Source organism: Elephantulus edwardii, unplaced genomic scaffold (genome assembly GCF_000299155.1).
Source record: "Elephantulus edwardii isolate Elephantulus edwardi_28Jun2011 unplaced genomic scaffold, EleEdw1.0 scaffold00012, whole genome shotgun sequence".
In the NCBI taxonomy this organism is placed as follows: Eukaryota; Metazoa; Chordata; class Mammalia; order Macroscelidea; family Macroscelididae; genus Elephantulus; species Elephantulus edwardii.
Genome location: NW_006399762.1, coordinates 18,721,269 through 18,733,367, shown reverse-complemented (window position 1 = coordinate 18,733,367; position 12,099 = coordinate 18,721,269). Strand labels below are relative to the sequence as shown.

Here is a 12,099-nt window from a genome sequence, read left to right as displayed (position 1 = left end):
TCCTCTGTATCTGCCAATTCCTTTCTATATAATGACTCAGTATATTCCTTCCATCTTCTTTTAATACTTCCTGGATCATTTAATATTCTGCCCATTTTTTTATTCTAAACATAAGGATAGCAACTAGTAAAATATGTATGAGGATCCAAGGAGGGGAAGGGTGGGAGCAGCAGACTGGTGACGATGGTAGGGTCATATCACAGGGTTGCAGAGTTTGGTGAGTCATGTGAGTGGGTAATGGAAATGGGAAAGATCCGATGGGGATCTGGTAAGACAGGGTATAATGGTGGGCATAGTCCATTAGTAATTAATTTTATCAAACACTTCCTGGATTCTTCCTGGATGATAATCTTTATATACTCCCACAGCTCATCTGGTCTTCACTCGTTAATGCCCAAGGCCTCAATCCTGTTCCTGAGATGGTTTTGAAATTTAGGTGGGATAGACTCAAGGTCAAATATTGGTTCCTGTGGACTTGATTTAATTTTCCTCATCTTCAGCTTGAACTTGCATATGAGTAGTTGGTGGTCTATTCCACAATCAGCATCTGGCCTAGTTTTTACAGCTGATACTGGGCTTCTCTAGCGATTCTTTCTACAGATGTAATCGATCTGATACCTATGCATACCAACAAAAGCTAAATTTAAAACTATCTCAAGGACATATTTGATGCACTGAACCCTAATGACTAAAGACCAGATAAATTGTGGAATTATATCAAACACATCATCCATAAAGAAAATAAAAGGTAATTAAAAAGACGGGAAAGAAAGAAACAACAAAAGTTGATGACAGAAGAGACTCTGAAACATGCTCTTTAATGTAGACCTTGTGCAAAAAGCAGAACTGATGAAGTAAAACAGCGGAAAAATTATTTCATAGGTCAGCTTGAGAAAACAAAGTATTATAATCAAATGTATAAAGATCTGGTGTTTGAAGACCAAAAGAGAAGAACAAACTTGGCATTTCTCAAATTGAAAGAACCGAAGATAAAGAAATAAAACTTCAATTTACTAAAGAAGTCTATAGGTAAAATCTTGAATGATGAAAGGAATCTCAAAATAAGATACAATGAATACACTGAGTAACTGTACCAACATGAAGTGGTTGAGGCTCAGCAGTTTCAGGAAGTAGTATATCCTCAAGTACAATGATACTAAAGGAAGAAATTCAAGGTGCACTGAGGGCAATGGCAAGAAATCAAGCTCTATGAAAGCTATCTCCAAATTACCATATAAGAAGGATATCAGATTAAAGACTATGTTGTTGTTGTTGTTATGTGCAGTCCAGTTGTTTGCGACTCCTAGCAACCCTATGTATAACAGCCCTAAACTCTGCTCTGTCCTGTGCCAATCGCATTGCCTCTGACACATGCATCCCGATTACCCCAGTCACTTAATCAATCCACCTCATAGAGGGTCTTCCCCTCCTGCGCTGTCCCTCCATCCAGAGTATTGAATGTACCATGGACTGCCAAGAAAATAAACAAACAGATTAAAGACTAAGCTGCATTTAATTCAAACCATGGCATTTTTCAATTGCATTGTACACATCTGGAAGTTGGACAATGAATAAAGAAGACCAAAAATTAATCAATGCCTTTGAATTACGATGGTGACAAAGAGTAATGAATATACACAGACTTCCAAAAGAACTAGTAAGTCTGTCTTGGAAGAAGTGCATCCTGGTTGCTCCTTAGAGGCAAGGGTCGGTAAAATTTGGGCCCATTTTCAGGAAGCACCAGTCATTGGGATATATGAGACCAAGACTCTCAATATGACAGATTGAAAGGGGCCTGCAACAACGGACTTAGGCATGGTAGAAACTGTGAATACAGTGAAGGAAAGGGCAAAGTTGAATTTGTTGTTCATGGGACCACTGTGAGTTGTCAATTTGAAGGGACCTAATAATAATATCTGGAGAGAGGATGAAAGGCACCCAAGCGTCAAGGACTCTCCTTCATAGGGTCTCTATGAGTTTTGCCTGCGACTCGATGGCACTTAATAACAACAATAATAATACAGTAACTTCCAATCAAGCAGTACCTAAAAAGATCACCTCATATTTTAGAATCAGAATTTTTCTAATGATCAAAAAATTCATTAGCATAGTACTTACCATGATAAAATAGCTCTTTTGCTAGTATAACTGATTACATTTCAATGAATAGAGCAGAAGTGGTACTAAGTACATTTTCAGAGAGCTTCCTAGCAAGCTTTTAAAGTTCCTCCCACCACTAAAGTACAAAGAAAGGCAGAGTTGTGGTTAAGAGTCTTTACAAAAGTACAAATGCACTGTAATGTTTAAAACATGCAATTCTTCTTTCCATTTTATTACATTAGTGTGAGATAACAACCAGTTGTTAATAATATGTCACATTTATTTTAAATGATAATTCATTACACTGTGAAAAAACGGATGATAGGGTTTAATTATAGTTTACATACTTTGTGATCATTGTCCCAGGAAAAGTTTAAACAATTATTTTTTTCAATAAAAATAAGATGTGGTAATTATTAGACTAAATTATACAATTACTTCTGAATTTATATGCTTGACTTGGGTAAAAAAACAGCAAGTAACAACAACACAAGATTTATTTTTTGCTCTGTGTTTGGCAACATAACTGAAAATGTAATTGTCAATAACAATTCTTAGCTTAGTTTACAGAGTAGCTTTATGGGGAAAGATTTTTTAAATTTTTTTTTTTTAATTTAACCAGATCATATTTAGGATGTAGAATGTTTCCAAAAAAGTTGTTTTTGTTGACTGCCTTCATGTCGAGCACTACTCATAGTGACCCTATGAATAAAAGGCCTGAAGCCCCTCTACAACCATCAACATTTATCAAAGTTTCCAGAAGAACGCTATTTAGGAAGTGGATGCACTCCTGCTTCCAAACCTGTCATAGTATGTTATTATTTTTATCTGCCATTAAGTCTCCTGTGATGTATAGCAACCCTAGATACAGCAGCTCTGAACCCTGTCCTGTCCGGAGCCAGTCTCACTAACTCTGACACCAACCTTCACTGCTCCAGTTACTCTATCAATCCATCTCATCCAGGGTCTCCCTCTCCTGTGCTGTCCATCCACCCTCCAAACACGATGTCCTTCTCCAAAGACCGATCTCTTCTGAACACATGTCCAATGTAAGTGAGGCAGAGCTTCAAAATCCTAGCCTCCAAGTCAAGACTTGGTTTCACCCTCTCCAAGATAGATCTGTTTCTTTTCTTGGCAGTTCATGGTATGTTCAAGACTCTTTTCTAGCACCACTCCTTGAAGGCATCTATTCTTCTTTTGTCATCCTTAGTCATTGTCCAGCTCTTTGAAGCATAACACGTAATGCAGACGACCATGGCATGGCTTAGGCGTACTTTGTATCCAGAATGACATCGTTGCTCTTTAGCACTCTGGAGAGGTCCATGACAGCAGATTTTCCCAATTCATCTTTTGATTTCCTGAATGCTGGTGTTAAGAGTGTTGATTGTAGAGCTGAGCAAGCTGTAATTGTTAACAACCTCAATCTCTTCTCCACCTAATATGGTGCTGCCAATTGGCCCAGTGGTGAGAATCTTTGTCTTCTTGATGTTGGGCTTCAGTTCTTGACCTTTTGCAGCAAGTGCTTCAGGTCCTCCTCCGTTTCAGCAAGCAAGATTGTGTCATCTGCATATCATAGCTTCTTAATTAGTCTTCCTCCAATCTTGATAGCATACTCTTCCTCATAAAGCCCTGCTTCCCACATGACCTGTTCTGCAGACAGATTGCAAAGATATGAGGACAGGATGCATCCCTGACACACTCCTTTCCTGATTTTGAACCATGCAGTGTTTCCTTGCTCCATTCTGAGGACTGCTTCTTGGTCCAAGTATAGGTTTCGTCTAAGCATGATCAAGTGCTCTGAGATTCCCATTTTCCTCAAGGTTAGCCACAATTTATTGTTGATCCATGCTGTCAAATGCCTTTGAAAAGTCAATGAAACACAGATAGATATTCTTAAGGCACTTTCTGCTTTTTACCAGGATCCAATGCAATGTGCAAGGAGCTAAGAGTCAGAAAATTAAAACAGCCAAACTCACTAGGCATTTCTTAAGCTGAAAGGAAAAGAATAAATTCAAGCCACAAGTTGCAAAGTGTAAGGATGCTATGGGGCAGGATATTGAATGATTAAAAAAGCATTAAAAGTAGATGGAAGGATTAGACAGAGTAACTGTACCAAAAAGAATTGGGTGACACAGAATAATTTCAAGAAACAACATATGAGCATGAGGCAATGGTGATGAAGGAGGAAGAGCAGGTTGTTCTTAAGGACTTGGCAATATATAAAGCCCAAGGAATTGATGAATACCAACTGATATATTTCAGCAAACAGATGCTGCCTTGCATGTGCTCACCAAGTTATGCCAAGACATCTGGAGGACAACTACTTGGCCAACTGACTAGAAGAGATCCATATTTGTTCCCATTCCTGACAAACAATATCATATACTAGCAAAATCCTATTGAAGATTATCCAGAAAGACTTGAACATTGACAGAAAACTACCAGAAATGCAGGCTTGGTTTAGAAGAGGTTGTGTCACTAGGGACATTATTATTCCACAAAAGTAGAAACAAAAAAAAGCAAGTTAGACTAGGCATAACTAAGAGCAAAATAGGGAGACCTGGTGGTCTAGTGGATAAAGAGTTGTACTGCCCACCCAAAGGACTTCTGTTCAAATCCACCTGCTCTGAGGAAGAAAAGTGAGCAATCTCCTCCTGTGTGGTTTACAGACTCTGAAAACACACTATACAGAGTCATTTATGAGTTGGTTTTGAATAGATAGCAATGAATAACAACAACAATTATTAAATAGCACTAGAATATCAAGATGGCAAAGTAGAAGATGAAAATTTCAAAGAGCTGAAGGAGAAGGCAAAATATTCTAATGAAATATGCAAACAGGTGGAGTCAGAAAATAAAAAGGGAAGAATTCACTCAGTGTTTCTCTAGCTTAAAAAACTGAAAAACAAATTCAAGCCTTGCAATACAGAAGGATATTATGGAAATATCTTAAATGATCCAGGAAGCACCAAAAGACGATGGAAAGTCACTAAATAAAAATGTCTATGACAGAAATAGCATATGTTCAAGCACCAACATTACTGAAGGACGAAGTTCTAGCAAAAGGGCTTGATGGCAATGGGGGGAAGGCCCTAGGAATTGGCTGAATATTTCCAAAAATGGTGATTAAACAGAATGTAGAAATTATCAAACAATATCACATGCAAACAAAATCTTGCTGAATCTTATGAAAAAAAGAACAGTGTAACAAGAGAAAACTGCTTGAAATTCACAGAGAGATCAGCTGGCCCAGTGGACAGAAAGCGATGCTATCAAGCCAAAGGTGAGTGATTTTTAACCCGCGGCCCTCGGGCCTGTCTTTCATTGTTTTTGTTCAGACATTCCTCTAGGTCGTATAGCCCTGGTGTACAAGTTGCCGTACAGCAGTCACTTGTGTTTGCTGTGAAGATGAACACTGTGACACTGATGTGTCAAATGCGTTAACGGTTGGTTACCCAATGTGGACAGACAGGGGGCTGAAGCTCCCCAATTAAAACAAGCTTGGAAGGAGGAGTGGCATCCATTTCTGTAATAGGTTGCCTCCAGTAATTCTATGAACCTAGAGAGAGGATGAAAAGCACCCAAGCGTTGAGGACTCTCCTTCATAGGGTCACTATGAGTCGCCTGCGACTCGATGGCACTTAACAACAACAACATCTTATGAAAAACAGATAGAACAGTGTAACAAGAGAAAACTGCCTGAAATTCAAGCTGGATTTAGAAGAGGCAGCAGCACCAAGGTATCATTGCTGATGTTCAGATGGATCTTGAAAAAAAGTAGAGAACAGAAGAAGAATGTTATCTGTGTTATGACTGTGTAGATCACAACAAATTGTGGCTAACACTGAGAAGAATGGGAATTCCAAAACACTTAATCATGCCTATGCAAAAACAAGAGGCTATTTTCCCAAACAGTGAAAGAAACACTACATGGTTTAAAATTAAAAAAAAAAGAAGTTCATCAGGACTGTATCCTTTCTCTGTACCTAGTCAATCTGCATGCTGAGCAAATAAATTATTCAAGAAGCAGGGCTCTATAAAGAATGAGGCATCAGTATCAGAAGAAGACTGATCAATAACCTGCGTTATGCAGATGACACAAACCTTGCTTGTTGAAAATGAGAACTTGACATTTTTGATAAAGATCAAAGAATGTTGTTGTACCAGTAGGTGAGAACTGACCCACAGCTGACTCTCCAGAGGGTTCTCTGAGGCAGTTAATCAAATGGGAGGAGACTGTCCATCCTTCCATGGAGCAGCTAGTGGACTCAAACTGAGTGCCTTTGAAATTGCAGTACAGCTTCTTGCCACTAGAGCTCCCTGATCAAAGACTAAAACCTCTAATATTAATTACATCTCAACATCAAGAAAAACACTGGGCCAATAAGCAACATCATGATAAACAGAGAAAGGATTTATTGTCAATGATTTCATCTTCCTTGGGTACACAATCAACACCCTTGGTACCAGCTTTCAAGAAATCAAAAGAAGTGTTGTCTTGGGGAAAATCTACTGCCAAGGCTTTCTCCAAAGTGCTAAAGAGCAAGGATGTGAATTTAAGGACTAAGGTGCACCTGATCTTTAAAATTTCTTGCTATACATCTGAAAGTTAGACAGTGAATAAGGATGATGGACGAACAATTAATGCCTTTGAGTCACGGTGTTGGAGGATACTACTGAATAAACCCACAGTCTGACAAAAGATCAAATATGACTTGGAGAAAGTGCAACTGGGATGACTCCCTGGAGGCCGAGGATGGTGCAGCTTCGTCTCATATACACTGGGCATGCTATTAGGATGGGCTTGTCCTTAGAAAAGGACATCATGCTTGCAAAGGTGGAGGGTCAATGTGAGAGGAAGATCCTCAACAAGTTGAACTGACACAGTGACTGTAGCAATGGACTTAAGTATTATCAGAGATAATGAAGATGGCACAGAATAGGGCAGGGTTCAGATTCGTTGTTCAATGGCACATAAAACAACAAAAAATATAAATACATTTGAAAATGACAATACACAATATAAGCTTAAAACCAAAACCTATGTAATTTTTTTTCCATAAATGCACTTTATTACAGATCTGTGGAGGACAGTGGGTCCCAGCCTCAAAGACTGCCTCAACCTATGTAATTTTTATATCTATTTACATATATATATATTTTCTAGCTATTTTGTATTTTAAAAGATAACTTACTTGTAAGGACTCAAGTGGCTCATTTTGTTCGACTTCATCTTCTTTTAGAATCTTAGGTAGAGAAGGATATCAAGAGTCAGTTCATAAAATAAAAATGTAAAATGATAAGTGATACATGAATATCATCATTAATAATTTAAAAAGTAAAGCTAATTTTTTTTTCAAAACAGATTATTTTATCATTTTCTTTTCAAATTGTGATTTTAGTTAAAAGAAAGGTTGGTTTGTCATTCATTCATTAATACATACATTCCTCCCTTCTCTCTCAATTTGTTTTTCCATTTTTTAAATTGGGATTTTAACAAATGTTTACAGAAGAGTTAATGAAAGATTTTCATTCATTCATTGTTGCACAATTTCCTCCCTCCCCCTCCTCCAGTCCACTTTGCAATGCACCTCTTATTCTGGACTGCTGTCATATATATCATGCCTAACTATATATCTCTTTTAAACACTTCTTTCCTTCATCTGTTCCAATTCTGTATTCATTATCTATACACTTCCCCCTGCCCAGAACAAAGAAGCGTCTTTTATTCAGAAAAGTGTGATGGTACTGTTGTTGTTATGTGCCGTCAAGTTGACTACGAACCACAGCTAACCTATGCAAAATTGCTCTGAACCCTGCTCTATACTGAGTCAACCTCACTCTCTCTGACATATCTACCCTCATTATCCTAGTTATTGTGTCAATCTATCTCATCCTGGATTTTCCTGTGCTGCACTGTCCCTCTACTCTTCCAAGCATGATATCTGTCTCCAAGGACTAGTCCTTCCTGGCTATATACCCAAAGTATGTGAGATGGAATCTCAAAATCCTTGCTTTTAAGGAGTACCTTACTTTCACCTCTTTAGGACAGACCTGTTAGCTCTCTTGGCAGTGCATAATATGCATCATATTCTCCATTACTACAACTCAAAGGCATCGATTCTTCTTCTGTCATCCTTGGTTATCCACTCTTTTCTTATTTCCCCCCTAACTCCCCATGTTAGTTCTGCTTTATAACAATGGTGTTATGCATTATTTGTTCCTCTGTGGCTATTTCACTCAGTATAATGTCCTCCAGGATCACCCATGTTGTGTAATGTTTTACAAGTTCATTGTATTACAGTGCTGCATAGTATTCCATTGTATGACTACACCATGGCTTTTCTATCCACTTATTTGTTGATGAGTACTTGGATTGCTTCCATCTTTTTGCTATTGTGCATAACACATAATAAACATGAATGTGTACACATCTCTTTGGGTGGTGGCTCTGGTTTCTTTAGGGTATTTTCTCAGTAGTGGAATTGCTGGGTCAAATGGTATTTATATTTTTAACTTACTGAGAAAGCACCAGAAGGTCTTCCATAGTGATTGCACTATTTCACATTCTAATTAGCAGTGAATAAAGGTTTCAATCTCTCCATAGTCTTGCCAGCATTTGTTGTTTGCTGCTCTGCTGAACTTTGCTACAGTTACTGAGGTAAGATGACACGGCGGTTTTTATTTGCATCTCTCGGAGAACTTGGGATTTTGAACATTTCTTCATGTGTTTAACATGTAAGAACTGTTTATTAATACCTTGCACACATTTTGCAAATGGGTTGTTTACCTCTTTCTTGTTGAGGTGCTGGGATGTTAGTGATGAGTCCTATATCGATATGTCATTGCCAAATATTTTTTTCCCAGTCTGTGGGTTTCATTTTTATTCATGGAAGTTTGAGTTTTTTGATGTGCATAGGGATTTACACAGCTTTAGTTTGCTTGGCTCCATAGTCAAGTGTCTTGGCACCAGCAGCCAGGAAATTAAAAGGCGCATTGCAATGGGAAAGTCTGCTGTTAGGAACCTCTCCAAAGTGCTGAAAAGCAATGGTGTCTCTTTGGAGACTAAGGTGCATCTGATACAGGCCATGGTCTTCGCAATCACCTGTTATGCATCAGAGAGTTGGACAATGACCAAGGAGGATAGAAGGAGGATTGATGCCTTTGAGCTGTGGTGCTGGAGAAGAGTATTGAGAATACCATGGACGGCTAGGAAAACAAACAGATTTGTCCTGGAAAGGGTTAAACCGGGTGGCTCCTTGGAGGCAAGGATTCTGAGGCTCCGTCTAACATACTTTGGACATGTTGTGAGGAGAGACTGGTCCTTAGAGAGGGACATCATGCTTGGGAGGGTGGAGGGACAGCGTAGGAGAGGAAGGCCCTCTATGAGGTGGATTGATTCAGTGATTGGGATAATTGGGATGGGAGTGCCAGAGACAGTGCGATTGGCACAGGACAGAGCGGAATTTAGGGCTGTTGTACATAGGGTCACTATGAGTCGCAGGCGACTCGACGGCACATAACAACAACAACATAGGGATTTAATTCATAGAAGGTCCCATTCATCTATTTTACTCTCTCCTCATTGTAGAATTTTCATTATGGTCGAAAGACTGTGGATTAGAGCTTCTAGAGTTCTTCCAAGTTTTTCTCTGATCAAGTTTATAATCTTTGGTTTTACTCCTAGATCCTTGATCTACCTTGAGTTGGTTATTATGTATGATGTGAAGTGTGGGTCTTGCTTGAGTTTTCTACAGATTGTTTTCCAATTGTGCCAACTCCATTTGTTAAAAAGGCCGTCATTTCCCCACTTAACTGACTGTTTCCTTGTCAAAAATCAGTTGACCATAGCTAGATGGTCTGATTTCTAGGTTCTCAATGCCATTCTACTGATCAATGTGTTTGTTGCTATATCAGTACAACACTGTCTTGACCACTACGGTTGTGTAGTAGGATTTCAGATCAGGGAGTGATTCTTCCTACCTTGTTGTTCTTTTTCAGGAGTACTTTCCTTATTTGGGGTATCTTTCCATTCAAGATTAAAATTAGAAATTGCCTTTTCAATCTCACTGAAGAATGGAATTGGTATTTGTATTGGGATTGTAGTGAATTTGGAGACTGCCTTTAGTAAACTGTTATTGTCATGATATTGAGTCTTCTTTTGTGATATCAGGATTGGAGGAAGACTTATCAACACCTTGTGATATGTAGATGACACAACCTTGCTTGCTATAACTGAGGAGGACGTGAAGTGCTTCTGCAGAAAGTCAAGGACTGTAGTCTTCAATATGGATTGGACACAACATCAAGTGAGCCAATTGGCAGTACCATGATGGATAGAGAAGAAATTGAGGTTGTTAACAATTTCAGCTTGCCTGGCTCACAATCAACACTCTTGACACCAGCAGTCAGGAAATCAAAAGAGGAATTATACTGGGAAAATCTACTGTCAGGGACCTCTCCACAGTACTGAAAAGCAACTATACCAGTCTAGAGACTAAGGTGCACCTGATCCAGGCCATGGTCTTTGCAATTATTTGCTATGTGTCAGAAAGCTGGATAATTACTAACGATGACAGAAGAATTGATGCCTTTGAGTTGTGGTGCTGCAGAGGAGTACTGAACATACTATGGACTGCTAAGAGAATAGATGTGTTTTGGAGAGGATGAAACCAAGTTTCTCCTTGGAGGCAAGGGTTTTTAAACTCCCTCTCACATACTTTGGGCACATGGTCAGGAGGGACCAGTCCTTGGAGAAGGCCATCATGCTTGGAATGGTAGAAGAACAGCACAGAAGAGGAAGACCCTACATGAGATGGACTGACACAATAAAGGGGTAATGGGGGGGTAGGTGTGTCAGAATCAGTGAGACTGGTTCAGGATCGGGCAAGCTTCAGAGCTACTGTACATAGGGTCACTATAACTCACAGACAACTGGATGGCACATAACAACATTTATAAGCATGGAACATTCTTCTATTTCTCCAGGTCCCTTTTTGTTTCTTGTAGTAATGTTTTGTCATTTTCTTTGTATAGGTCTTTTGTGTGTCTAGTTAGATTTATTGCCAAGTAGTTATTTCTTGTGATTAGCTATTGTGATGGGTATTTTTCTGAGCTACATTTCTTTATTCTGTTTATCCCTGTGGAGAAATGGAACTGATTCTTTTTATGCTATCTTGTATCCTGCTACTTTGCTGAATTGTCCAGTAGTTTTCTCATTGAGTCTTTAGGTTTTTCTAAGTGTACTATCATATCACTGGCATATAGAGACAATTTTATATCCTCTTTGTCAATTTGGATACCTCTTATTTCCTTCTTTTGCCTTACTGAAGTCTTGTGAAAACTTCCAGTATAATATTGAACAGGATAGGTAATAATGAGCATCCTTGTCTAGTTCCTGTTCTCAAAGGGAATGTCTTTCATCTCTCTCCATTGAGAATGATGTTGACTCTTGGTTTTGCATATATATTTTCACTATGTTTAGAAAATTCCTCTCTGTTCCTATTTTATTGAATGTTTTAATCAGGAAAAGGGGTTGGATTTTGTCAAAGGCCCTTCTGCATCACTGATAGGAACATGTGGTTCTTGTCCTTTGCTTTATTACTGTGATGAATTATACTGATTTTTCTTATGTTGAACCATCTTTGCATACCAGTTATGAATTTCACTTGGTCATGGTGAATTATTTTTCTGATGTACTGTTGGATTCTATTGGCCAGGCTTTTATTGAGGATTTTTGCATCAATGTTTATGGAAGATACTCTGGTCTACAGTTTCTATTTTGGTGGTGTCCCTCCTAAATTTGGTGTGAGGGATATACTTGATTCATAGAATGAGTGTGGGAGAATTTAATATTTTTTTTTATTTTCTGAAATACTTTATGCAGAATTGGGGACAGTTCTTCTTTGAATGTTTGATAAAATTCACTAGTAAAACCATCTTGTCTAGGGCGTTTTTTTGGTTGGAAGTTGTTTAATTACCTATTCAATTTCTTTTTTT

General features: G+C 38.5%; 1 protein-coding gene across 1 annotated transcript in view; it reads right to left on the bottom strand.

Annotated features, from left to right (window-relative positions):
- LOC102843329 (chromosome unknown open reading frame, human C4orf21) overlaps positions 1-12,099 on the bottom strand; it is a 131,229-nt gene that overhangs the window by 86,507 nt on the left and 32,623 nt on the right. Inside the window, exon 7 of the mRNA XM_006881145.1 lies at positions 1,095-1,156. Coding sequence (XP_006881207.1) covers positions 1,095-1,156 — 62 coding nt within the window. The remainder of the gene's footprint in view (positions 1-1,094; positions 1,157-12,099) is intronic.